This window comes from Pyrenophora tritici-repentis, chromosome 3 (genome assembly GCF_003171515.1).
Source record: "Pyrenophora tritici-repentis strain M4 chromosome 3, whole genome shotgun sequence".
Classification (NCBI taxonomy): domain Eukaryota; kingdom Fungi; phylum Ascomycota; class Dothideomycetes; order Pleosporales; family Pleosporaceae; genus Pyrenophora; species Pyrenophora tritici-repentis.
Window position 1 is genome coordinate 358030 of NC_089392.1, and position 26514 is coordinate 384543.

General features: G+C 52.0%; 11 protein-coding genes across 11 annotated transcripts; 6 read left to right on the plus strand and 5 right to left on the minus strand.

The window, feature by feature from the left end:
• Window positions 1-479: 479 nt before the first annotated feature.
• On the plus strand, window positions 480-2021 carry PtrM4_075280 (uncharacterized protein; the record flags this gene model as incomplete). The annotated part of the gene is made up of 1 exon (XM_001940497.2): window positions 480-2021. The coding sequence occupies one exon, from the start codon at window positions 480-482 to the stop codon at window positions 2019-2021; it is 1542 nt and encodes a 513-aa protein (XP_001940532.1).
• An 888-nt stretch (window positions 2022-2909) lies between these two features.
• Window positions 2910-3143, minus strand: PtrM4_075290 (uncharacterized protein; the record flags this gene model as incomplete). The annotated part of the gene is made up of 1 exon (XM_066106177.1): window positions 2910-3143. One exon carries the CDS (start codon window positions 3141-3143, stop codon window positions 2910-2912), a length of 234 nt encoding a protein of 77 aa, XP_065963115.1.
• A 902-nt stretch (window positions 3144-4045) lies between these two features.
• Window positions 4046-6054, plus strand: PtrM4_075300 (Mating-C domain containing protein; the record flags this gene model as incomplete). Its single annotated transcript, XM_001940498.2, has 3 exons — window positions 4046-4083; window positions 4143-4353; window positions 4408-6054. The coding sequence occupies 3 exons, from the start codon at window positions 4046-4048 to the stop codon at window positions 6052-6054; spliced, it is 1896 nt and encodes a 631-aa protein (XP_001940533.2).
• Window positions 6055-6869: 815 nt separating this feature from the next.
• PtrM4_075310 (coatomer subunit delta) lies at window positions 6870-8583 on the minus strand (the record flags this gene model as incomplete). The annotated part of the gene is made up of 3 exons (XM_001940499.2): window positions 6870-6959; window positions 7024-8514; window positions 8581-8583. The coding sequence occupies 3 exons, from the start codon at window positions 8581-8583 to the stop codon at window positions 6870-6872; spliced, it is 1584 nt and encodes a 527-aa protein (XP_001940534.2).
• Window positions 8584-9434: 851 nt separating this feature from the next.
• PtrM4_075320 (MDN1, AAA ATPase containing von Willebrand factor type A (vWA) domain protein) lies at window positions 9435-11936 on the plus strand (the record flags this gene model as incomplete). Its single annotated transcript, XM_066106178.1, has 2 exons — window positions 9435-10374; window positions 10678-11936. Coding segments are annotated over 2 exons (2199 nt in total), but the record flags the coding sequence as incomplete, so codon positions are not given.
• An 84-nt stretch (window positions 11937-12020) lies between these two features.
• Window positions 12021-12631, plus strand: PtrM4_075330 (uncharacterized protein; the record flags this gene model as incomplete). The annotated part of the gene is made up of 2 exons (XM_066106179.1): window positions 12021-12363; window positions 12564-12631. The coding sequence occupies 2 exons, from the start codon at window positions 12021-12023 to the stop codon at window positions 12629-12631; spliced, it is 411 nt and encodes a 136-aa protein (XP_065963117.1).
• Window positions 12632-14074: 1443 nt separating this feature from the next.
• On the plus strand, window positions 14075-15566 carry PtrM4_075340 (RhaT, Permease drug-metabolite transporter (DMT) superfamily; the record flags this gene model as incomplete). Its single annotated transcript, XM_066106180.1, has 5 exons — window positions 14075-14088; window positions 14141-14301; window positions 14357-14608; window positions 14668-14959; window positions 15014-15566. 5 exons carry the CDS (start codon window positions 14075-14077, stop codon window positions 15564-15566), a joined length of 1272 nt encoding a protein of 423 aa, XP_065963118.1.
• A 473-nt stretch (window positions 15567-16039) lies between these two features.
• PtrM4_075350 (Apc4 multi-domain protein) lies at window positions 16040-18295 on the plus strand (the record flags this gene model as incomplete). Its single annotated transcript, XM_066106181.1, has 2 exons — window positions 16040-17986; window positions 18038-18295. The coding sequence occupies 2 exons, from the start codon at window positions 16040-16042 to the stop codon at window positions 18293-18295; spliced, it is 2205 nt and encodes a 734-aa protein (XP_065963119.1).
• An 854-nt stretch (window positions 18296-19149) lies between these two features.
• PtrM4_075360 (60S ribosomal uL2 domain-containing protein) lies at window positions 19150-19774 on the minus strand (the record flags this gene model as incomplete). Its single annotated transcript, XM_001940502.2, has 3 exons — window positions 19150-19350; window positions 19399-19704; window positions 19760-19774. The coding sequence occupies 3 exons, from the start codon at window positions 19772-19774 to the stop codon at window positions 19150-19152; spliced, it is 522 nt and encodes a 173-aa protein (XP_001940537.2).
• Window positions 19775-19869: 95 nt separating this feature from the next.
• PtrM4_075370 (RplB, Ribosomal protein L2) lies at window positions 19870-20212 on the minus strand (the record flags this gene model as incomplete). The annotated part of the gene is made up of 2 exons (XM_066106182.1): window positions 19870-19974; window positions 20036-20212. 2 exons carry the CDS (start codon window positions 20210-20212, stop codon window positions 19870-19872), a joined length of 282 nt encoding a protein of 93 aa, XP_065963120.1.
• Window positions 20213-22695: 2483 nt separating this feature from the next.
• On the minus strand, window positions 22696-23419 carry PtrM4_075380 (Glyco-hydro-11 multi-domain protein; the record flags this gene model as incomplete). Its single annotated transcript, XM_001940504.2, has 2 exons — window positions 22696-23110; window positions 23169-23419. 2 exons carry the CDS (start codon window positions 23417-23419, stop codon window positions 22696-22698), a joined length of 666 nt encoding a protein of 221 aa, XP_001940539.1.
• Between the last annotated feature and the right edge of the window lie 3095 nt (window positions 23420-26514).

The window sequence follows — 26514 nt, forward strand, 5'->3', positions numbered from 1 at the left end:
TGACACCTTCCACATCTGTGGGGCACCTGCCACCCCCGCACATCGCTCAACACCAACCGCATAGGAGCAAAATCTCGACGATCCCCCCTCCTTGGAGGCATTTGGAGTCATTTGACAAGCTTTCTATGGACCCGACTAGTCTGTTAACATCCAGGTACTTCCGAGCCTTTGCTTCCCCGTCCGGTAAACCATTCGGTCCGCCAATAATCACAGGTAATATGACTGATGTTACCCAATTAGCTTTATGGCAGGTTAGTAGATTCGTTGCCAAGCCCTGGAGTCTGGATCCTAGAGTAAGCAAAGGAGAAGCCGAAGCGGGGTATCGCCACGAAAAAGGCAAGGCGAAGGAGCAAAGCCAGCGAGCGACCATGAGGTAGAGGTAAAAGTAACAATATATATCTCAGACCCTTTGTCGCTATATATTGCTTCTCCACACTCTCCCCTTCAAAGTTCGAGCTCGGTCCGTTACATTCAGCAATATGCGCAGTCTCTTGACCCTGGGCGCAGCCTTGGGCCTACCTCTGCTCGCCTCAGCAGCATGCCCAGATTACAACGATTATTCCAAGGCCATTCACGAGCCCTCCAGCTCCGGAAAATACAAGCTTTCTTATCAACGACCGTCGAAAGAATGCCGGACCTTTAGATCTCAGGGCATTGATGATACTGTCACACGCATGAAGAATGTCGTCAAAGATCCCGATCTATACCGCCTCTTTGAGAATTCGTTTCCCAACACGCTCGACACTGCCATCAAGTGGAAGGGATATGCGGCTGATAACAAGGACGAAGAGTTGACTTTTGTCATCACTGGTGACATCAACGCCATGTGGCTACGTGACTCGTCGAACCAGCTGCAAAGCTATCTCCCGCTTCTCAAGGCGAGCAACGACCCAAACTCGATTGCCAGCCTGTACCGTGGAGTCATCAACCTGCAGGCGCGGTACATGCTCACATCGCCATATTGCAACTCATTTCAACCCCCGGTCGAAAGCGGTCTTGCCCCAGCATGGAATGAATACGGCGTCGGGGATGACGTGTTTCCGAAATTTTCCAACCTCACCGTGTTTGAGTGCAAATATGAGCTCGACTCGCTCGCCGCCTTTTTGCAAATCTCCGCAGACTACTACAACGCTACTGGAGATTTCGAGTTCTTTGGGAAATTCAAGTGGGTCCAAGCCGTCGAGGCTGTCCTGAAAGTCGCCAACGATATGATGCAGCCAACCTACGGCTCGGATGGAGAGGTTCTAAAAAGTCCGTATACATTCGAGCGAGGTACCAACCGTGGAAGCGAGACGTTTTGGAACATGGGCATTGGAAACCCGGTTGCCAACGGCACAGGCCTCATCAGAAGCGGCTTCAGACCAAGCGACGACGTGACCTTTTACCAACTCTTCATCCCTGCCAACATGATGTTTAGTTCGTACCTGGCACTGACTGCGCCGATCATGGCAAAGTTGAGCAATCCCAAGGCTGCAGCCCTCGCGAAAACAATGTCGGCACTCTCGGAGTCGTTGCACCACGCCATCGAGACTCATGGAACAGTTCAGCACGAGACATACGGCAAAATCTACGCTTACGAGATTGACGGCTTCGGCGGGCGTATCATTATGGATGATGCCAACCTTCCCAGTCTTCTCGGTGCGCCCTTTTACAAGTATCCGGTCAACCGTGAGACTTACGATAACACTCGCCGACTCGTTCTCAGCGCAGGGAACCCGTACTACATGCGAGGACCCGTCATCAGCGCAATCGGTGGACCGCACAAGGGACTGGGCAAGGCATGGCCAATGGCTTCGATTGTGCGCATTTTCACGAGCGACAACGATGATGAAATCGTCAAGGAGCTAGGGCAAATAGTGAGCAGTACCGATCGTTTGGGCCTGATCCACGAGAGCGTCAATAGCTTCAACCAGAGTGATTACTCTAGGCAGTGGTTCTCATGGGCGAACGGATTATTCGGCCAGGCCCTCTTGGATCTTGAGGCGCGAAAGCCTGCATTACTTCAGACGAGTTTTCAGTAAGACAAGGGTGGTAGATTAGTGGAGCCACGGGAAATGTCACACACGTGCGGTTTTGCATTTGCAGCCCCAGTACAACCTGATTAAAATGACGTGCCACTGCTTCCTCATGCAATGTCGGCCTTGATAGCGTGCTTTTTCGATCTGGCCGCTCCCTCTGTCCCTGCATGGAGCTAAAAAGAAAGCGGGAGCTTGATTGATGCCTGGGAACGTTCAGGCCTCTGCGTCATCGAGGCAAAAGTAAAGTGCATTATCGATGTATTTCCTGGACCACGGAACAGGCGTTGAGGCGGCCGAAAAAGCAAGCTTGGTTCGCTTGGTGGAAGGGTCGGCTGCTGATGGTCGCAGTCGTGGTGGTCCGGCTGGCGGCATCGTGGGTACCAGTCGGAGCCAGGCTTCCAAGGCACAGTCACAGTTGCAGTCTCGCTTTCGCCGGCGATACTGGCTGGCTAGTAGTGAATTGCCTTCATGCAAGGCTGCGCCGCAGACGGCGCTACGGAGTGGGCTGGTCCGGTCATGGTGATGCTGTGAGCAAAAGTTTGTCGTCGAAATGAGCTCGTTGGTGGGTCGTTCCGAACTTCGGCTTCTATTATCGGAATTTGAGTTTTCCCCGCCGTTGGCCATCACCGAAGACGTACTGTAGTTGAAGTCGAGATGCAATCGTGTACTGTAAGCCAGACTGTAAGCGTGCTAATGCACTTGTGGACATTCGGCCATATGCACCACAAACATGGCGATAAAAGGCCCTTGGCGCATGAAGCCTCGTGGTGGACTGGTGTGTCGTCAGTGGGCCGTCCTTCACGCTCGCAGGCGATCGTGTCAGGGGCCGGCGAATGAATTGGTCCTGTGGCGTCTTTTGGCGTAACCGCGCGCTTTATCGAGTCGTGGAGTCTACCAAGTCTGGCATGCCGTTGGCGAGGTCAGCAAGGGGCCCAAACACCAAACAGGCACGATGCGATCTGACTTGTACGTAGCTCGCTCCCAGGTCCCGAAGAAAAACAAAGTGCCGGACACTCCCTGCACCGCCATGTCCGTTATATCGTTCTCCATGAGACTGACCAAGGCCGCACTCGAGCCGAATGGTGCGTTGGGGACGGCAGAAACTAAGACTTGGGTCCCATACATTGCATCGGTCCCCAGCTGAGACCCGTCGTCGCATTCATCGAGGAAATGAAGGAGCTGAACGTCTCCCCTCCGCCCATGGCCTGCGGCCAACGAGAGTCGCTCATGACATAAGCCCCATAATGCACGTCGCGGATGGCGTGTTTGGCATTACCAGCTCCTCAAAATACTTCTCTCATCCGTCGTCCTCGACACTCCTTCCCTAACATAGCGAGCAGGCGCCAGTGGCTGCCATCCGCTTGGTTCCTGCCCTACTAGCACGAACTACATTTCTGACTGGCGATCCATCTTTACCTTGATTCCCCGTTACGCAGTACTCTGTTGCTTTTTGGACCCCTTCCAATACCGTGTTTCACATAGCCGGCATCTCACCCATTTGTTCATTCGATTCTAAGCGCCAGCCCGCTGCCATCGATCCCATATCCAACATCTTCACAACATCCCGGCGTCAATCCGGCCAATCTTGGACCACCGCGACTGACACTTAGTCTCCACACTCCCACATTTGTTATCTGTCGGCGACAGCCTGCATAAACATCCAGCCGTTGTTTGCTTCAGGATCTCTCCGGCTTGACTTGATTCCCCAGTTGCTCCCTCCCTGGTCAGCCTCGCCATAATCCTACATCCACCTACCGGGCCTAGTTTCAGCGTTTTGCCAAACACTTGCAACACCGCGCCAATCACTCGACGCCTTGGTTCTGTTTCCTGCACCTGCCGAATCCGTCGGCCATTCAGACGGTCCAGGCTGATACATCCAACTCAATCCTCTGCATGCACTACTATATTTGATACCCGGCTCCCTACTAGGATTCTATGCGACACATCAGACCGCTGCCAGGGCTTAGACGCATACGCGCTTCAAACTCGTAGTCCTTGCTGTTATCAGCTTAGGCCATCCCGATATCATGGCCATGGACAACACTACGCTCCATACCTTCTTGTTGTATGTCTACCCCCCTCTGCGCCGCTTACTTTTAGACCCTCACTCATTCTCGTAATCAGTCACTGCCCGACAGCACTGCGTTGTGTTGCCGTACTCGGATCTTGGGACAACTTCTCGCGACCTTATCCACTAGAGCTCGATTCACGCGGGGGCTGTAACATTTGGAAAGGCTGTTTTACCTTTTCAGACATTGTCTGTGACGGAGATCTGCAACAGCAAACATCAAAGCGGAACGGTCCTCTGAAGATGGGTGGCACTTATTGGTACTACGTATGTCATTGTCACTGGCTTTGCAAATACCTCTCACGTACTGACGTACTATAGTACAAAGTCGACGAAGATGAGGAACGCCATAACCCCGCCGAGGAGTCGACTACGTTTTGTCCTCTTTTGCCTGGGCAAAGGCTCAATGTCTTGGACGTACCCCGTGAAGGTCATCATCGAACCACCTCTGATACCACATCTGCATTTACCCGAAATCCAAGAGATAGGTATCTCACACCAGTACCTCCAAAGTCACTGAAGCCTCTACCCACTCCGCATGTACATGCGGCTGCTGAGTCATACCCAATGCCAATGCCCTCACCTTGGACTCCGAGATCTGCGACCCTCGCGCCTACTGAGGGTCTGCTGAATCCATACGTACCGCGCCATGCTCGAAGTGCGTCTGCATCGCCGTATATGCCTTCGACTCCCCTTTTCCCGGACTTCAAGCTGCTCAAAGACAAATTGGCGTCGAAACGAGCTGCATCGAGAAATCGTTGTGGGTCGAAGAACCGAGCAATGGATATCAGTTCACCCGTGCTCGTTAGCGGCGGAGAAGATCTCAATCTCATTCCGCTTTCGGAATATCGACCCTCAATTGAGGCGATCCGTGAGGCAGAGGCAGTGACGAATGTACGCCCGACACCGAGAATAAGGAGGGAATTTTCTCCCTTGGCATCGCATCCTGTAGATCCCGATAGGGATTCAATTTTTGCGCCTGCGCCTGCGCCTGCCGCGCTGCCAACAGTTGCAGAGCGCCCCACTCGACGTCGATCGCAGTCACCTTCTACACTCGTGACGAGCGAGTTCAAAGTGGGGCAAAATCGAAACCGTGCCAACTCAGCCGATACAAGACGTACAAGACATTACCTCTTCTCCAACGACCCCTGGCTTTCATCACCAAGGGAGCAAAGGTTCAAAATCCAAGATCGCCTGGTCGAGGACGACACACCGTCTGCCCCAACACTATCGCGGCCTGAAGTCACTCTTGGAGCACCGACATCCGATGAACGACCAACATCACGATATGGCAACCGTGGCAGATCAGAGCCCCAACAGCTACCACTTAACAAAGAGCTTCCACCTCTACCTCGCTACCTGATGCCCGCTCCTCTCTACGCATGCAACAGCCCAACAACTACCCCACCCGTAGTAGAAGAGCCAATCGAGGAGTTTCAAGAAGAAGCCGACGAAGAATGTCTCGACCGTCTCAGCATCCAATTCTCCATGAAAGCACGCAGTCACTTCTCCACCTGGACCAACGAGTCCATGACATACAGCCCCGTAGCCTCGGATGACGAAGATGACGACGAAGAAGGTCCCATTTCCTCTCCTACCTTTAGCTCCTTCACCAGCAACGACAGTGACATGGATATCAACACATCATCGCGCGGCGGTCTCTTAATCCGCTACTCCTACCTCTCCTCCTCTTCGCAACCCCAAACCCAATCCCATACCTCCATGCCCGAAATGCAAAACATGATCCCCGACGACACCGACATTTCAGACCACGAAACAGACCCCCACCACCCAAACCCTTCCTCAACACCCCCCCCAACTCTCCGAACTCCGCATCTCAACCTTTGGCTCCGACCTCTTCTCCCCGGCTCTCAACACGGCCTTGTCTCACGCCTCTTCCACGACGTCGTCGGCTCGCTCCAGTCGCCGCCAGGCTGCTTGCTTCGGCTTACAGTCGTTTCAGTATAGTCTGCCTGGCGACGAGGAGATGGGGAGTAAAGCTAGTCTTGCTGCTGGTGGCGTGGCGGCGGCAGCGGTGGAGAGGGGGGAGTGGGGTTAGTGAGGTGAATGCTCTTATGGAGGATTTTGCGTTTTTGGGTGATGCCGTGTTGTGAGTGCGTTTTGTGGGTGAGGGTACGGTATGCTATGTCTGGCATGTAAAAAGATCTTCCTCTTACATCCCTTCGTTGTGTTTTATTTACGTCTACGGCCGCACGTTCTTAGATGGAGATCTATCCCCGCGCCTGTTTGTTCACATTTTCTCTTCGTGTATTTATCGAACTTTTGTGTTCTTTATTTCACTTTTTTTTCTCGGCCTTGTCTCCTTGGTTGGATGTACGGCTTGTGTATATATATACCAGTTTGCTTTGTCTCCTTTTCTTCGGCTTTTTTCAGTTTGTTAGCAGCGATGGCGTTTATGATGGTTACTTGGGTGTTTTTACTTGTTCTCTTCTCTCTGGAGGGAGAGGGGGGTTGGTTGCATATAAGCATGGGCATGGTCATGGCAAGGCATGGTGCATGCGACAAAAAAGATAGAAGTTTCCGCCATCATGGACAAGGCGAGATGAGATGGCTAGTAGTAGCAGCAGCAGCAATAGCACCAATGTGCAACACAAATAAATACAAAGATGACATAAATCAAAACGATCAATCAGTGCAATTCGTATCATTCCAGTTTTTTCTCTACGGAAGCCCGCCTTTGTCCCTGCGATATTCATTGCCCCAATCTTCGCTTTAGCTTCTGCTTGCGTGCCGGCCCGTAAATCAGCCCACGGACACACAGTCTATGATATAGTGTAGTTCTCCGCCACAGACTTGACATCCTTTGAAAAGTTGATTTCCTGGCCCATGGAAAGCAGAGTTACGGAAGAAACCTATGTCATTCAGGATTAGCACACGCCATGTCAAACAAACAATACAGTGAGAGAGAAAACTTACGTCAACATCCACAAAAGGAGTAGTCTTGCTGAAGCGAATGTTCATTGGAAAAAAGTCAGAGTCGCTACCAGCCTGGGCTTCAAACTCGAAGCTACCGGAGCTGTTTGCCTCATCGACGGTGCCAATGTTCCACTCGAGGCTGTCGCCGCTCATTTCGTACACGGCGTCAAACGACGAGACGTTTGGCTCGTCTTGGAACGGGATGGTGACGGTGACGTCCTTGAGGGAGTCGCCGCCTGTGAGCTCGTATTCGACCGTGATGTTGTACATGTTGCCCGACTCCTCGACCCAGACGCGGAACGTGATGGGTGGGTCCGAGATGTCGTCTGGCCGTGGTGCGAGCTTCCACTTCATCACGCCGATGCCCATGTTGGAGGGGAAACCCTTTGTCGTGTCGGCGAGCTGGATGACCTTGTCGTTCTTGAAGACGGTCTTGTCTACCTTGGGGTGCGTCATCAGTTGTGCTCCGCGAGTGTCGCCGGTGAGAAGGTCGAGCTTGACTTGTGTGAAGGAAGGGTCGGTGATCTTGAGCTGCATCTCGCCCTTTACTTCAAACGACTTGAGAAGACCCTCACGGTCTAGTCGTGCCGAGATGGTCTCGTTGGTGGTGATGTGTACGGCTTCACGGTCGGTCGCGGTGGAGGGGCGTGCGCTTGAGGCTGCTGCTGCAGCGGGTGCAGATGGCTTGGGTGCGACGAGCGGTTCCTCTTCAGCTGGTGCCTGTTCGCCAGTCACCTGCTCGTACATGTTGTTGGTCTTGTTCTTCTTGCCAAGCTGCATGCCCTTCTTGCCCAGAGCCAATGGCTTGCTCGTCTTCTTCTTCTCAGCTTCATACGAGTCGTACGTGTCCGTGACGTTGGTTGTAGGCACGCTGGGAGAAAAGGCAGGATAGGAGGGTGAGCGACCGGCCATGCCACCTCCCATGCCGCTGCCCATACCTCCACCCATGCCTCCGCCTGCCCGCTGCGATCGTGACATCTCCTTGCGCTGCATCTCGAGCTGCTTGGCTCGGCGCTTGCGCTCTTCCGACGCTTCGAGTTCCTTATTCCGGGCGATGATCTCCTGGATGCGCTCTTCATGCGACTCCATGTCCAAGAAAGTCTTGATTTGGCTCATGGTCAGGTTCTCCCTGTAACCCAGTGTGACAATCTCGTCAAAGGCGGTAAGAAGCTCAAACGCATTCTTGAGAATCTCGCGCTCGTCGAGGGACTTGCATATTGAGGACACGACCTGGGCAAAGAGGTGCAGCGAGTTGATGTCTTGCAGGATGTTGGATTGCAAGTTGGTGATCAGGACCATGTACAGTTCGTCGAGTGGTTGGTAGACGTAGCGCACGTTGTCTTGTTCGCACGTCGTGTGCTGGGTTCCGCTATCGGCGAGCTTGGGGAACGAGGCCAGGAGTGCTTCAATGCGAGAGCGTTGCATCTCGCGGAATTGGCGCGAGAGGACCGCCTTGCCGCCTCTTGTGCATATCGAAGCTGCGAGGACAACCTGTCTTCGTCAGCTTGGGGTTGCAGACAGCAAGTCTGAGCAATCGTGTCCCGTGCAGTGCCGTACCATTGTGACCAATTCTACTTGAGCTTGCTAGAGACTATCGGAAGAGTGCTGGAAGTTGGTGGTAGCGTCCACAGTATCCTCGACGCGAGGCCGCGGTGTTGGGCACGGCGGGGAATATTATTGAACTGGGAATTGCGCGGTAACGCAACTGTGTCTTCGTGAGAGAGTCAAATAAGGGATGGCGTCAGTCAATCCTGACAGCAAGACACGGAAATGGCAGATATATCCAGAAGACAAGCTGGACGTTGTGCTTCCAGAGCCAACTTGCACCAGTCGCAACACCTGGAGGTTCCAAGTGGACACCTGGAGTCACGTGCACCTGCGTTTGCCTAGCGCCCGTTCCACATGAAAGCAGCCTCCGTCCCTTGGTTGTCGTCAACAGCTCCCCCGCATTGCACCCTACCTACAGCTTATAGCTCGACACCCTTTTCTCCTCAATTCCAGACGCGCATACGCGGTAGCAAAAGCAACTCTCCTCCAAAACTGTGTCCTCGCAATCCTCAAGTGTAAGCAGCTCCTTCCAAGTGTGGCTCCCACCAAAAGCACTTTCCCGTTTTAGCGCGAGTGCGAGTGCGGCAATACGACCGTGCATTCTTTGTCTCATTTGAAGACATCCTCCTCATCCTCACCGTGCATAGGCTTTCACCACCGCAAATCCGCTTGGAAACGCTTCGCCATGCGCTTGTAGCTGCTGCGCACTGTTTGCCCACAAAAAAACTTCTGCGCACCTGTCCCACAGTTTGCGTCGCCACTTTGTAGTTGCACCCAGCTGTGACGCGCTCCCGCTCCCTCATTTACGCGTTTAACCGCCAAACCATCAGCGCAAACACTTCCAGCACGACCCCTTCCACACAATGGCTTCCCCTGTATTCACTGTAGCTGCTGGCCTTGGCCTCGACATGTCCGCTGCCGACGCTATGGAGCTGCAATCCGATGACGGCGGAATCGACTTCATAGACGGCGACATAGAGTTGGACTTTGAGCCCGAGACTTCCCTTGCACAAGATGACGATGTATCCCTTGACGATGCTGCTTCAGCAACCGGGGAGATGCAAGATGAACATACTGAAAATGACGACTACATGGTCGATCAAGAAGATCTAATCGAAGAAGATGAGATAAACCCAGATGATGACGGTGGTGTAGACATCGATCTACCCGCTGTGGACGATGCCATAACTGAGGCTGCAACCCAACCGACTACTACCAACGGCGATGAAGACGACGAGTTGCTCGACTACACCGAAGACGAAGAGTACCACAATCCCGCGAATCGTTCACCGTGGTTCAAGAACAAGCAATGGGAGCATATTAAAGATGAAGAAGCTGATGTACCCGTCGAACAGCAGAACGAGACAACCGTATGGCAACAGCAAGAAGACATGATACAGGCTCAAGACTCCACTGAACAGCATCCGACCGAACAGCAAGACGAGACGCCCGCGTTCCAACCACATGACTGGACTCAAGCTCAGAATGACCAGACTCAGGATGCCATCGAACAGCAAGATGAGACTGCGTTCCAAGAAGATGACTGGACCGAAGCTCAGAATGACCAGGCTCAGGATATCACTGAACAGCAAGAAGAAACGTCAGCTGAGTGGCAACAGGAGTCCACCGAGCAGCAAGAGGAAACATCGGCTGAGTGGCAACAGGAGTCCACCGAACAGCAAGAGCAAACGCCGGCTGAGTGGCAACAAGAGTGGACGCAAGCCTACGATGAGCAAACTGAGGACGTGGCTGGACAACAAGAGGACGTATCCTCTGAGTGGCAACAAGGAGACTGGACGCAAGGTCAAGATGAGCAAGCCGAAGACCCAGACCAACAGCAAGACGAAATACCCGCTGACCTGCAAGCCATGATGTCTCAGTCCTCAAACAAGAAGTCACAGAGCCCACAACCACACAGTCAGAACGTAGAAGATCACGGTTCGAATGAACAACAAGCTGATCAGCATGAGCATGAAGATGAAGATGGATATCGGCCGCAGTCGGTCAATCAGAACGAAGACAATCAGAGCAGTGGTGATTATGATGGTGTCTCGTTGCAAGGTCAGAAAGAATTTGCAGATGGAGAGACTGCTCACGAAGAACCAGCGCAGAGCTATCATCATGATGAGTCTGCTGAACACAACGAGTCTCAAGACCAAGAGCCATTCGCGATGCCGTCCGTAACTATCAATTACGAAGACAACGAACTATGGCTCTTCAAGCAACATGATTTCGACAACAGTGGAGATTGGCTCATTGAAGACGTTTCGCTCGCCAAGGCAAGCATGTCTGATCTCATGCGCGCATGCCGCTACTCTATTGGCGATGACGTGTCAAACGAGATGGAGATTGGATTTCGGTTCGATCACTTCTTGAACATGGAGCTTTACGAAGACAACACGGCGTGCGTTGCAGTGTCACTTGAGCGTCTTGTGAACTACTACCACACGCTGTATGCAAATGACGGCAACAACGAGCCAGAATCCTTCTACATCACACTCCTGTTCCGTCCCCGTTTTGCGACCTTGCTCTCGGATATCGCCAAATTCGCGGATCAGGGTCTAGGTTATTCTGCTTTTGATGCCGCGGTAGCTGCAGGCGAGACGCATTTCAGTGCTGGTGTTGCGGGTACTTCGAGTACCGAACCTACAGAGTGGGACAAAGAAGATGAAGAGAAAGGAGATGGCGAAGAGCAGGAGCATGTGCAGAGTGAAGTCCAATCAGATGCGCATCATGATGAGCGTGACCAGGGTGAAGGAGACGACACGCAAGAAACTTATGGGGATGATGCTGCTGAGGTTTACGAGACAGAAGAGGTCCCCACTAACGTTGCGTCTCATGACGAGCATGGATCACACCATGAAGAAGAGCACGAACCGGAGATTACTATCTCTACTGACATGCCCACAAACCCAAGCGAGACAGCAGCTCAGCCTGAGCGAGAGAGGTCGCGGTCAGCTGCACCGACTGAAGCCGAGTTGGAAGCCCGTCGTTTGAAGGATGAGGCTGATCTCATCGACTACAGCGATGAAGAGGATGAGGAACCTGCACCTGTCAAGGGAGTGGAACAGGCGCCTGCTACCCAGCTGACGCCGTCGTCTACAACTGTACGAGGTGATGAGTCTGGCAATGCACATGGACAAGAATCTGCCGCAGAGTCACCTCGACTCAATGAGCAGACTAGTCAAGACCAGGATAAGATCGATTTTGACACTGCAGACGAGCCGCCTGCGGAGACCCAACAGAGTGAGCCAGAAGGCGAGAATGTCGACGAGCTCTCGTACGAGGACTTTGTAAAGGCTTTCGAAGCAGACGACTCTGACCCGGAATTCGACGTCGATGAGGCCGGTAATGACGGCGCAGACGTAGAGTATGACGGCGATGCTAACCAAGCCGACGCCGACTACGACCAGTATCAGGACCCGGACCAAGAAGCTGAGCAAGGCTTGATGAACGGAGACGGATCCGTACTTGAGTTCGACTATTCTGGTAATACCACAGTAGACAACAATGATTTCACCAACACGGACGACTTCTTAGATTTAGACAATGGCGCCGAATGGGCGGCCTACGACGAGTCAGGCCAAGGCAATGCAGAACTTGCGACGATTGGACAAGACGACGCTGGTACCGTAGACGAAGAGGACGGTGTGGCTGGCAAGACTGAGAGCGCATCGGCTGCAGAGCCTCAGACGGCCTCGTCTGTCGACGCCAACGAAGTGTCCCCGCAGGGACAAAAGCGGACTATCGACGAGGCTGGGCATGGAGCGGATGCCGCGACCAACGCTACAGGTGGGCCCACTTGCTTTGTATGTCGCAAGCGAAAATTGGGTGCTAATTCCTTCCTTCTAGACGTCAAGCGCCCTAGGGTGTGAAGGTCCGCCGTTCTCTGAGTCTACGGATGCTTCAAGTCTACTGACTACCACGTTTCCTTACGCCCCTTTTTCGACCCCACACCCACTTGAGGTAATTTAATTGTATACTAACAGCAGATGCGACCACCATACAGCCCGCGTTGCCCGACGACGAAGTTGTGGAGGACCATGTCTATCACAGGTAAGAGGAAGCGCCATGGTGCGCGGTTTTCTTTATTCAGCTTGCCCACGGGCTTGTTTTTCGAGCGTTGCTTGCTTGCTTTTTGGGCGTATTTTGGGCGTACACGGAGGGGTCGGAGAGTTCAAAGGGCATTTGGTTGGATGGAGAAGGCGTATGGCATGGGGAGGGTGGGGTGGGATTTGGAGGGCGTTTTCGGCCATATACCCCGTGCTTTGAGACTTTCTTAATATACTTTGAAAGGGCTCCATAATGACGATTGAATTGGATTGAGTTGAATTGAATGCGCACACACATGGTTGAACACATGGTTGAGGACATGGACATGGACATGGTGATGGAGCCAACTGCCGAGAAGGAGCCGGGTAGGTTCACGTGTTGTGGGGGAGATGATGACGACGCCTGCTATTTTAGGTTTACGAGTCGCTAAAGATGCCCTTGCTTGCAGGTGCGGCTCGTGTAAAACTCCGGGGGGCTTTCCCAGAATAGGGCAATAACGAGTAACGCAGCCGTTGCAGGAAGACAAGTCAGGGCGCGGTAGTGCACGTAGACAAGGTTCACAATGTGTGCAGACTGGGCAGATGGACTGAAATGTAATTGTCTTCGTGCGTTGCAGGCGTGCCGCAGGTTGATCAAGATCCAGCAGGCACTCAGCTTGGCGTTTCTGAGGCATCGATCGAGACCAGACGGCCAGGGCACAGGCCAAAAATGAACGTCTCGTGTTTGACGCCAGCCCGCAGCTCAGCCGTGAAACCGGATGGCCCGAGGAATGCGGACCGCCACACAGCCACCTTGTTGAGAGTTATCGATAGATGGCATTGCGCTGCGCTTTTCCCTGCGAGTGCGCGGAGTCAAGCAGCCTCACCTTCTCTCCCTATTTTCATTTGATTTTATCGCTTCCTTTGTTTCGAATTCTGGCCCGCTCGTTCGCTTTGGTGGCATCTTGACTCGTCCGACATTCGCTCGACAGACTCTCTTCAAGAGGACCCTGGACAGGCACAGAAAGCGTTTGGTGAAACGCGAATCGCTTCTTGCGCAAGCTATCCCCGACCTGTACTGTCGCCTATCACAGCTGTATTCTGGCAAAGACTAGTCGTTCGTCACGTCCTCTGTCGCATCCCCAACTACATCTATACCCTATCTTGGCCGTCGCCCAAATCGCGCACAGCGCCCCATCGCTCCTTCCAGCTTCCTAGACCGGTTCGTTTCCTTGCTTTAACGCGCACGCTATCGATAGCCCACCCACCACACGACGCACGACACGGCAGAGCTTCTGTGACCACCACCCGCGCACTTTCACACACACACACACACTTTCACATCCACATCCACATCCACATACGCACTTGCACCAAGCCTCACCGGCGACGCGACTCCTCCGACAGTAACTGGCAGGCACAGACTTCGACAGGTCGCATAGACCTAGACCCCATCCATACACGGCGACATCATGGTGGAAGACAAGTACGCATGCTGCGGCTGCACGCAAACGTCGGGAAACTGACGAGAATACCAGATATGTAGGCCTCATGCTGGCCGTGAGCTCCTCACTCGCCATCGGCGCGAGTTTTGTCATTACCAAGAAAGGGCTAAATGCCTCCATCGAGAAGCACGGCTTTAATGGCGACGGCTTCGGATATCTGCAGAATCCGGTATGGTGGGCTGGAATAACGACAAGTGAGTGCGCACAGAACAAATCACGTCAGCGCATGTGGCTAATACGAAGAAACAGTGGTACTCGGCGAGATATTCAACTTTGCAGCTTACGCCTTCGCTCCGGCCATCCTCGTGACCCCGCTTGGAGCCCTCTCCGTACTCATCGGCGCTGTATTGGGCTCCTACTTTCTCGACGAGCAGCTCGGCTTGCTGGGCAAAATTGGTTGCGCAATATGTCTGATCGGCTCCGTCATCATCGTCCTCCATGCCCCACCTGACAAGGAGGTCGAGTCGGTTGAGGAGATTTTGAATCTTGCCCTCCAGCCTGGTACGTCTGACGCACCTTTTTCCCGAGCTTGGAACACGGTGCTAACTGCATGGCTTCAGGCTTCCTCTTTTACTGTGCCTTTGTCGTCGTCTTCTGCATCGTCATGATCTACAAAATCGCTCCCAAATACGGTCGCAAAAACCCCCTCATCTACCTCTCCATCTGCTCGACATCCGGCTCCGTCTCGATCATGTTCATCAAGGCCTTTGGCATTGCGCTTAAAATGACGTTCGCGGGCAACAACCAGTTCACCCACCCTTCGACCTACGTCTTCGTTATCCTGGTTGTGGGCTGCATCCTCACGCAGATGAATTACTTCAACAAGGCCCTCAGCCAGTTCTCCACCAACATGTATGACTTCACACCACCTACAACTTCATTTCTCATACTGACTTGTGCGATTAGTGTTAACCCTCTTTACTATGTAACTTTCACCACATGCACGCTCGTTGCATCGTGCCTCCTCTTCCAAGGCTTCAACACCACCTCCGCCGTAAACACCATCTCGCTCCTCTGCGGTTTCCTCATCATCTTCTCCGGTGTATACCTCCTTAACCTCTCTCGAGAGGACCCCAACGGCAACAAACAACTCGGTTCGTGCTTCACCGATGGCCCACCATCCGACGCCATGTCCGGCTTCCCTACCCGACACAGCATGCAAATCCGACGCAGCGAAGATTTATTTGAGCGTCATTCAAACGCCATTGTCCGTGATAGCAGGAGATCCAGCTACATGGATGCTGGCGATAGAGGGGCGCTGATGCACGACTACGATGTCGAAAACCAGTTCGAACTTGGCGACTTGGCCGACAGCGACGATGACCTAGAAAGCGGTCAAAGCACAAAGCGGACAAGCTTCGACGAGGAGACAAGGATAAACGGGAGATTGAGCGGAACAGGCAGAGGCAGAGTACAGAAAGAGTCTGTACAACCGAAACGGAACTCGACCCTTCGGTAGAAAGACGACTCATAAATCTGAGGCGTCTGCGGGAACAGGTGCCCGGTAACATTGCCTGTATTTGGCTGATTTATGGGGTTATATTGGATCGCATCGCGGAGTTTGAGGCGCTTATTATGCCATGGGCCCAAGGGATGGGAGGAGGCGCTTGTGTTAAAGTGCCGGTCACTGTACTTGTACGATGAGAGCATGATGTTTATACCCAGAAGCATGGATGACTTGGAAGGGTATTATCTCCTTTGTAACGAACTAGCATTAGCAGACATTAATTTCATTATCAAATATTCACATTTATATCCTGACTTGCATTTCTCAAACGATGCGTGCACTTTGCAGTCAATGTGTATAATGGGCAACGTGACAACGCGAGTGCGCTAACCAAACTTCGGGCTAGGACGCGAATGCGCAAACAAACCACCACCTTGACCACTCAACAACCTCAACAACGGCCGTCAAGGCCGCACCCTGCACTAATGGCGACCGCCAGCTCACCCAAAGAGCGCCAGCTCTTGCAGCAGGCGGAGAAGATTCTGCTGCACCCAATTCATCCGCACCTCATTTCCTACTGTCCTACCATGGACCTGGTTGCAGTGGTTACGGATGAAGAGAATCTGGACGTCTACAGGATCAATGGGCAAAGAGCTTTTGGTTTAAAGAGAAAGAGTGACGATGTGAGCGTTGTCGAGTTGCAATGGGAATTCAGCGGCAAAAGCATCGCTGTTAGTTGGACTGATGGCAGTACCGACCTGGTCAGTGCCGAGACGGGCAAGATTACGCACAAAGACCTTAGACTGCCAGAAGTTGAGGATGAGACACCAACACAGGTCAAATGCATGGGCTGGGGTCTGAACTTTATCAATGTCGAAACTGTGAAGAGGCGGACGGGCTTGAAACCAAAGACGAATGATGGTACCACGCCTGCGAAGACGGACATTTTTGGGCATCCGACAACAGAGGACTGGGATGGCTTGAAGGATGACACGACGCTCGAGGACTTTTTGCAGCGACAACCTGACTTCCAGACGTTGGATGTCGCGCCGGATCTGCCTGATCAGCTCGCTATGATGGATATGGAAGCGCTGCTACCGAAACTTCCTGCGATACCACTTCCACCAGCATTACCGTTTATGCGCGTTTCTCAGGCGGACTCTGGGGCGTTTAGTTTGCAGGCAGAGGTTGACTCGCTCCTACATTCGTATCACCTCAAGGACAACAACTCGGTTGACATGTTCATACGTCTATCAGATCGCGGGACCGTGCATCCTTCCATTTACGATTCCCTGGAGACTGTTAGTGTTCAATTGCCAAAGGCTTGGAGCGTCTTAAGCACTCCATTGCTACATACAAGTCATCCTTACAGTTGTACGCATGGTCTCTTGATGGACACTAGACTCAGCTCCTCGCCCACGAAGAAAAGTATAGCTTATGTTCCGTTGACTCTGAACTTTATACCTTCAGCAGGTATCTACCTCCACCTCATCGCGGCAAAGACATCACAGCTACAAAATCTACTCTTGTATATTACACAAACGCTCCAACGCATCCGCGCCTTCTTCAAGCACTCGCAAGACCTGCCCCGAAAATTCATGATGAACATTGAAGAAACACTCGAAGAGAAGGGCCTAGGCGACCTCGTCACCAACCTCTTCCACATAGCATGTACAGGACACTGCAACCCAGTGGTGAAGGAATGGCTCGTCGACGAACTAGCAGAAGGAGGCCACAAACGCTGGGACACAACCGTCACAACATCCTTCACCACACTCCTCGCTCTCCTACACGAAAACCTCATCCCGGCACTAGACCGCTGTTCGATTGTGATATCGCGTCTCCGGGGGTTAGCCCAATTCCACGACCGCGACTGGATCTTCTCGGGCCCAATCTCAGACTTTACAGCCTTACTACAGACGCTGAAGAAAATGCGCCTCCTAGCCCACACCGCCATGCTCTACGCCAGCGAAGAGAAGCGCCAATTCCACAGCTTCAGCAAATGGCTCCGTTTCACAATCGACTTTGAAGCCACAGAGCCCGAGTCGCAGTCGCGCACGGAAATGGAGCAGCGCGACGCTGGAGTGGATATATCGCAGGTTCTGGCGTACATCCAGTACGGTCTCACAAAGTCGGATGTGACGCCCTTTTTACGACCTGAAGCACAGCTCGATCCCAAGACCAAAGCCAGAGACGAAGCGAGCTACGGCGACACGAATAAAGCGATTGAATTGCTGAAAGAAGGCGCGAGTTTCAAGGAAGAAGCTCTGTGTCTGGAACATGTAGCCGGTCACTTGAGCACAGGCGTTACAGGGCTGTTGAAACAGGTTAGTAAATGGCAGGAAGCTAATATACAAATGGACTCTGGTATTGTACTCGAAGAGGGTGAGAAGGACGATTATGAAATCTTGGATATGAGGATGGTGTTTGATGTACGTTCCCCCTTCCTTCCCTCCACACCTAATCATTACTAACCCTCTCAGCCCCTAGCACCCCCACTACCAGCATCATCGCCATCACCCGCAGACGACACACCAGAAGACCCGATATCAACATACATACTCCTCTCCCCCCCCATCCAACCCCTCCACCCTACACATCCACCGCATCACCCACGCACCCAATATAACGCACCTGGCAAAAGATACGCTGTCGTACAATGTGTCTACACTGGATTTTGCATCTTCCTCCTCAGAAGCTGCGGGCCAGCAGACAAAGATTCTGGATGCGAAATTCGCTGATGATGGTATGGTGTTGCTTCTCTTGCAGCAAAGCCAACCGTACAACACTACGGCTAATCAGGAACAACATCGCAATACTATTATATCCCTACCCTACACATCCACACGCTCACCAACGACCACTTCCCCTTCACTCATCTTCCCCGATCCCCGATCCCACACTCCCAGCACAGCACTACCACCAAAATCCCTCCTCCCAAAAGGCCACCCCGCACCGCTATCCCACCGCAATACTATCATCATGACACCCCCCCATGCTTCAAAAATACACGCGTCATGTCTTCGAAGCAAGGTTTACGCCGCTTAAGCTTGTGGTTAATGGGCGCAAGGGCCGGAGGGTGATTGTAGTGTTGGGGAGTGATTGTAAACATTATCGCGTGTTGGATATGGATTACAAGGTTAAGAGGGGGAGGAAGGAGGGGGATGGAGGTGGGAGTGATGGGAACATTGATAGCGAGGATAGTGATAGTGATAGTGATGAGGAGCGGGGTGGAAGGGGAGATGGAGATGTGGAGATGAGTGATGCTTGAGAAGGGGTGAGCAGAATGTCATATACAGACTCTAAGTCAATCCCCAAGTATTGAGACAACAAATGACAAGCACCCAAACTCCGTTATGCACCATCACAAACAAACAAAATATCAGAAGTGAAGACAGATGCATTTTATCGGAATCACATTCCCTAAGAACCTATCATGCACGCAAGCCATAGTAGGAAAAAGCCTAGCTTGCCGAGAAGTTTCCATTTCGTTAGAACGCCCGGCCATCCGCATAGAGCGGTATGGAGAGAAAAACCGACCGCATCATCGTCGTTCCTGTCGTTGCCCAACGCCACCAGACTACAAAGCAACACTCTAGTCCTTTGTCTTCTGGGTACCACGGAGCAGACCTGTCCTCCGCGCGGCAATGAGACCGGCCTTTTGACCCTGGGTGGCGTATCTGGAGATGGTTGAGGCTTTACCGATATGCTGGTGGTTACCACCACCGTGGGGATGGTCGACGGGGTTCATGGCAACACCACGAGTCCTGGGCCAGCTGTTGCGCTTGGCAGCGAACTATGATTGTTAGGGATTGTGTTCATCTTCGAGCATGAATATGCATACCTTGTGCTTAGCACGCGACGCCTTCATGAGAGGCTTGTCTGTGCGGCCACCTCCAGCGACGATACCGACCATACCACGGCATGAGCTGGGGAGAACCTTCTTGGCACCAGATGGGAGCTTGACACGGGTCTTGCCCTCATCGGGGTTGTGGCCGATGACGGTAACGTAGTTACCAGAGGTACGGCCGAGCGCACCACGGTCACCGTTCTTGTCTTCGACGTTGGTGAGGACGGTACCTTCGGGGACCGAGTGGAGAGGGAGGACGTTGCCGATGGTGAGCGCGGCGTTCTTTCCGGCGTAGATGAACTTTTGCCATGTCAGTTTGTTATCCCAACTGCCATCTCCGTTATTTCCGACTAACCTGGCCAGTGTACATGCCCTCGTTGGCGATGAAAGTCTCGGTGTTGTGCTTGTACTTGTATGGGTTGCGGAAAGTGACCCTGGCGAGAGGAGCGCCTAATCGCAATTTCGTCAGTTGAGGCTCTGGAGGTCGAATTTTATATGTCGGTACTCACCACGACCGGAATCGTGGACAATCTCCTTTACGACACCCCGGATGTATCCATTGCGCTCAGCCTGTGCCCATTAGCCTGTATCCAGTGTGTCCAAGTTTGCGATGGCGGGCCATGGAACGTACGTAGTCGAGCGTGCGGAACTGGGCCGGGTTCTTGTTCAGGCGGGTGTTGGCCGTGAAGATCGAGCCGCGACCCTTACGTTGGTTGCGAATTACCCTACCCATGGCGACGACGGTGTTGTTGTGAGTAGGACGGTCGTTGGAGGAGATGGAAGTGTGCGAGAGCGTAATTCCTGCCATTAAGCGAGTGTGTGTTTTGGGTTTAGCGCCGCACGGATCACGCACCTCGCTCAGCACCACCTTGAACGTCTCCAGCACTCTTTTATTTCATCTATTTCCTATAGGGCTGTCTAACTCTCTTCGTGATGGTCTACGCATTAATTTCAGTATAGTACTAATATCGCAAGCGTCGTGTTGTCTGCACTTTCGCTCGGCTGTGAAGCATTCTTCAGCCAGCAAGTCGCGGCTATATTATCCTCGTACTCATAGCTCAAGCCGTTCGTTATCGTAACTGCTCTACACTTTACAGATCCTGCCAAATTTTCATTTTACTGCATGAGTTATCAATCCTTATAATTGTAGGCGGGTTGGAAATATCTGTTGTCGATGAAGATGGCTCAGCGGAGGATGTGGACGATGAGGATGACGTCGATACAAACGCAGCACTAGTCGTCTAGGGAAATGAGGACGACGTTGAAGCATTCCTCAAACTGGTCGACTGGGAAAGTACCGCTGATACTTATGTCGCACTGTTGACTTTTGTTAGTGGTGTGCGTGTAAAGATGCATCTCCCCTTACCTAAGTTAGCTTTCTGAACCGCAAACACGCCACCCACGCTTCCACCCACAATTCCCATAATCAAAATCATCGTAAACCCCAGAAGAATCCAAATATATCACCGTCGCAAGCCTAATACGGTCAAATTCCGTAGCAAAGCTCCATCGCTTTTCCCATATTGGACGACTGCAGCAGTAGCCCTTTCGAGGAGTTGTAGCTGTACGCCAAAGTCGGCTGCTCATCACTTTGATCGACTTGTAGATCCGAATGGTTGTATGCTACTTGTGGCGCGTCTGCCATTGCGATGTGCTGTGTTGGTACAGCAACGGATGGAAGGTGATCCGTCACAATTCTCCATGGTCAGCTACTGTCCCTTGTGCCGCATTGAGAGCTGCGAAGGCTGAGCTGAAGAGATTGCACGAAGACAGTACTGTTGTGCATCACGCCACTTCAAATTCTGCAAGTGTCGAGCGCATCGTCGTGTTTCAAAGATACGGTGAGATTGGGGGCCACGACCATGACATACAATCACGCGCCTGATTGACCTGCTGCTACGTAGGGAGTGACCAAATTCATATGTTATTGACAAGCTCATACAACAAAATATCTTAAGTACATGTCACCAGCCAGTTCTTACTACGGTAGTAAGCACCAAGAACTCTGTACATTTGCTCTGCTGACCAGCAATCTCCCCCTTAATACCTAGATGAAAATAACATCCTAGGACCGATAATGTTGGTCAGGTTATATTCGGTAATGCCAAGCTTTGAGCCATAACCTTGCGGATAAGAGAACTATCGTTCACACCGAGGTCCTAGCCACGCATGCAATTTACTGCGTGTGAGAACGACGAGTTCAGCTGAAACAGTCCGTCAGTCCCAATACGAAGGTACGGGGTTGTCACGTTACATTTTGGGTCGGTAATCATGTTCAGCCGTCCACAGGCCGCTGCTGTCACAAGCTTTGCAAAGTGGTCAATCAAATAGGGGGTCCCCACGCGGCTTAGGTTTTGTCTTGGCTACCCAACGGCTCAGCTATTCGAGGTGACTGTGAATCTCACAACTAGGAAGAACCTCTTCAATACTCAACATACGTAATATAGTCAAACCTCTGACGATCAAACCAGTGCAAGAAACGCAGGCTTCATGATGGATGGGATTCTATAGCACACCTGTGTATTTAGCAACTACTATGTGCACCGCACAGTGTATATGAACACGGCTTTACGCCAGCAAGCTAAACTTCTTAACACAGGAATCATGAATCACCAGAGATACTGTGTGACCACTTCCAAGCACCGACTTCTTCATCACATCTAGTAACTGTCGGGACATGCGCGTACAGCCAGCCCGGCGAGTTTTTCCGGGCCGGAAGCTTGAACCACTAGTTAGACCAAGCTTCCCGCTTAGCTCGCAACCGTACATATGGAGATCTCTCCATCCAGCTCTTGCTCACTACTAATCAAATACTATACACTTTGTTCGTTGCAACGACTGCTAGTATTCGACACCTTTGCCGTGTCAACAGTAACAAACTCCAAATATCTGGCTACAAGCTTACTCTCCGCAGCATCTAGTCCATACTCTCAGATCTCGAAATCAAGCAATCAAATTCTCACTGCACAACCAAATTGAGACCATCAAATGACATGAACAACTAAGATTTTCATATTTTCTACTGCTGCCACACTCGTCAAGAGGACAGACCAAAAAAGGCTAAATATATACATTGCGATGGAAAAGGGTCGCAGGACCCCGTCCACAACAAAAAAGAAAAGGTTAAGATCTGCACAAGAAATGAAGTCTGCTCTAACTCTCCATCCGAACCAACTACAACCAGCCTTTTATCCAGAAGGAAGGATATCGTGCATGGGTTGATTTCCCAATCTCACTCGCACTCAAGAGCTCAAGAGCTCAAGAGAGAGAAGAAAAGACGCTACGCGCCATCTATTTTCCAGAGATGGTGTAGGCAGAGTTACCGGCAGCATTGCCCCAGCCCTCAGTGGAGAGAGTCTGGTAGTCGTGGGTACCAAGGTTCATGCCGAGCTTGGCCCAAGCGTCGAAGTGGCACTTGGTGGTGATGGTGCCGCTGCCGGGCCTCTTGCTCTGACGGTTGGAGATGTACTGGGTGAAGGTGGTGGTGCCGACAATGGAAGGCTGATTGACCTGGGTGTGCTTCCAGATGTCGTAGACGGAGCCGTCGCAGGTGACGGTGCCCATCTTCTGGCCCTGTGCGGAGCCGGAGCCGTTGCTGGTGTACTCCTGGACGTAGTACTCAATCAGGGGGTTCTTGGTCCAGCCGTAGACGGCGACGATGACGGTACCGGCTTGAGCCTGGGTAGAGCCCTGGAAGCTGATGGCCCTGTTGTGGTGTGTTAGTTTGGTGATCAATGAAGAAAATGGAGGAGTAGATGGCTTACCTGTTGGTTCCCTTCTTCCATCCCTTTCCGACGACGAAGTCACCGGCGTTGGAGAACTTTACAGAGTATCCATTGCTGGTGGACTGGAACTGGACGTTGCCGCTGGTCTTGTAGTTCTGGTCGTAGTCCTGACGAGCCATGAGGGACTTGGTTCCGCTGATTTCAAAGTCAGGAACATCGGCGGTGGGAGCGGCAAAGGCAGAGCCAGCAATGGCCGAAACGGCGAGGACGATAGAGCTGAAGGCAACCATTGTGAAGTGTTGGTGGTTTTTTGTTGAGGTGTTGGTGATGGATGTGAAGAAGAAGAAGGCAGACACTCAGTGTACAGCGAAGAAAGGTAGTTGTAAAGGTAGACTGATCGAGTAGAGAATGGAAGGCGATGAAGCTGATGATTCTACTTGGTCGACACCGTCCTGTACCTATATACTCGCTCGAGGAAGAAGTACGGTTAAACAGCCTCAGCGCACAAACGCATTTCCTATATTAACAACTTGTTTCAAGGGCATAATTGCCCATCTCCCGAACCGCCACTTTTCTCCTTGTGACCTTGTCGCCTTGCTTGCCTGCCGCAGTCCAGTTGTCCATGTTTCTCCGCCAGAGCTGTCGTCCGAATCGGTCCTTAGTACGCGTTTCCACCAGTCAGGCAAATTAAAAACGACCCCTGTTTAATTAAGCTGTGTCAAGAACCGGCCAAGCTACGGTTAGATTGATATAGTGTCTTGTGGGGAAGCCATGAGGCGGTTGTTTATGCAACGCGCCTGCATGAATCGGGGAGATCGGTGTGCTTAATTCCCTCGGCAAAAGGCTTGGAGAGGCTTGCGTCGTCCTTGTCGCCTTGTTTCCTGGGCCGCATACACCTCTCGACCTCATCTACACGTTGGGAATGCCGGTGGGTATTTTCCACTTTTGAGGCTTTACAGATTGCGAGCATAGACAGCGGGAACGGAAGCACTAAGGTGGCGCAAAACACTCGACAGCATGGGCGTAAGCAGCCCTGCAAGAGCCGCCGAAGATGTGCCAAACGGAACAGTGGCCCAAATCCCTGGAGGTTTTGGTGTACATCTGACCTCGACCTGGCTTTGCCGGCGTTAGAACTACTGACAGCCGACAGCAGTCATGTCACGTACCTACACCGCGTACTTGCAGCCGGTAAAGCTTCCCTTTTTCAGCGGGCACTAGAGCAACATAGCCGATCAAGAAGTGCCGAGTGGAGGAAAATCCGGGGCATCCTTCCTATACTGTACAATTGTCGACGACCTTGGTAATTCTATAGCTACACACCGGTTATTCAAAGCTGAAAGCAACCGCAGTACTTGTTCGTCCATGTCAAGAAGGGTGCAACAGAGGCCCTCAGCTCGTAACATGCGACCCACGCCACCGCCCTGCCGTGCATGTTTCAAACAGCCCCACTATATCCCTTCCAACAATTCCACAAAGTCGTCTTTCACAGACAGTATACCGGTGCATGAAACAGCCACACAAAAATGACGGTAGTACAAGCATATATCCCTACTTTTGACTCCACTTCCCGAAAAATTTATATCCGCGACCTGGGTGTGGAAGATTACCAAGTTGCGTTCCCTCAGAAAGAGCCGCGCTTGTCTTACGCAAGCCGGGCATCGGTTCATTCCGTCTAGTACCTGATCCGAGCGTCGCCATTCTTTCTGATCTAGACTCCGGATCTATTCTTCCACTGTCTTTCTTTACCCAAAATCCATAACAGCCTTACCGTACCAGTACGCAACGGTAAACGTCAGCACTAGATGTCTGCCACCCGTCGTGTAAATTCAACATCGCAGATAGTAATTACCCATTGTCGCCATTGGGCCTTCGATGGTACAGCGTTTGCAAACATTACAAATCCATTCTCAAACGCATTATATGTTATATCTCTCAGAACCCCACCTATAATTCAGCCCGTTCCTGTCAAAGACAAACATCGCAGCCCCGATGCATTAAACGCCATCATAGCCCCTTTTTTCCACACAACCCAGAAAATGGCAGGGTCTTCCCTATGCTATTACCACAATTATATACCACATGTCTGGATCTTTTGCGTCATCGCGGACTTTCCATGGCCCTTCGTATTTTCGATTTGGGCCCGGGCCGAGTAATCACGACACCCAGCTGGTGGCTGGTGGCATGACATGTCTTCTGTATATTGAGCCACGACACTTACCACTGACTTTATTTTTCAAAGAATGTTAAACTCCCACCGGCACAAGTCGACTTTGAATCGGGGGCTCTGGAGTGAGACGTTCCTCTACACCGAGTTCACGGATACGACATTAGCAGTAAGCCAGCACATCTACACGCATACGCGAACTTTCATTTGCTTTACACAGTTGGGGGAAGTACCGCATGCCGTGTGCTAGAAAGGAAAAAAAAACATCCCCCACAGTGAGCGCGAGCGTGCGTGCGTGCGCAACTCACCAAAAATCCCCATCCCCATTCCCATCCCTTATATCCCACATACCCGTCTCTCGGCCAGACTCTCGCTGCTGCAGCGGCGGCGCCACAAAACACCCGTTCCGCCACCAAAAAAAAAACAGATGAAACACTCACAAACAATTTTATACCCGGGATACGACACAGCTAGCCTCCTTTCATCTCCGAACCATATAATGTTGTTTCTCGAATCTGTCATACACGCTTCTAGCCTTTGCGGTCTGTAGAATCTAGAGTAACAAGGTTTGGGTCTAGACGTTTACTTACTGACGCCGTGCTTCCATTTGTGGAAATTGGGAATTCGTTCTAGAATGTTTCTATGGCTGGATCTGCGCCATTTGTGTGGAGGTGAGTTGAGTTGAGCTGGGAGTGGTAGGTAGGTAGGTGATAATCATCATTTTCAAACTCCATCAGAACAACTTTCGTCACACGTCGCTCCACTACCTTTCGTCTTCGTCTTCTCATAGCCTTCTCTTTCCCTTGAGAAGCTAACCCTCGTATTCGTATCTGCACATCATACCTCTCCTCCTCACCGTCCCGCACCCACCCGATAACGCTATACGATTACGCTCCGATACGAGAACCACAAAACGCACCCACCCAGGGTCCCGGTTCAACTTTCCGTCTCACGGCTCACGGCTCGTCATCTGTCTCACAGTCCTTCTTGCGCCACAGTCAGCAGTGCAAAAAAGTTACGATACGATACGGTAAGCACCAGCAAGTCAGCGAGCCATCCCACGTGGGATGATGCTGTAAGCAGCCGGTTGAGCCGCCGGGTGTATACCGTGTGTGTGCTGTGCTGTGCAGCGGGTAACGGTCTGTGTGTGTGTGAATACGAGGATGAAAGGTGATGATGAGGTTTGCATAGTTTCGCATAGTTTCGGACAACAGAGCTGCT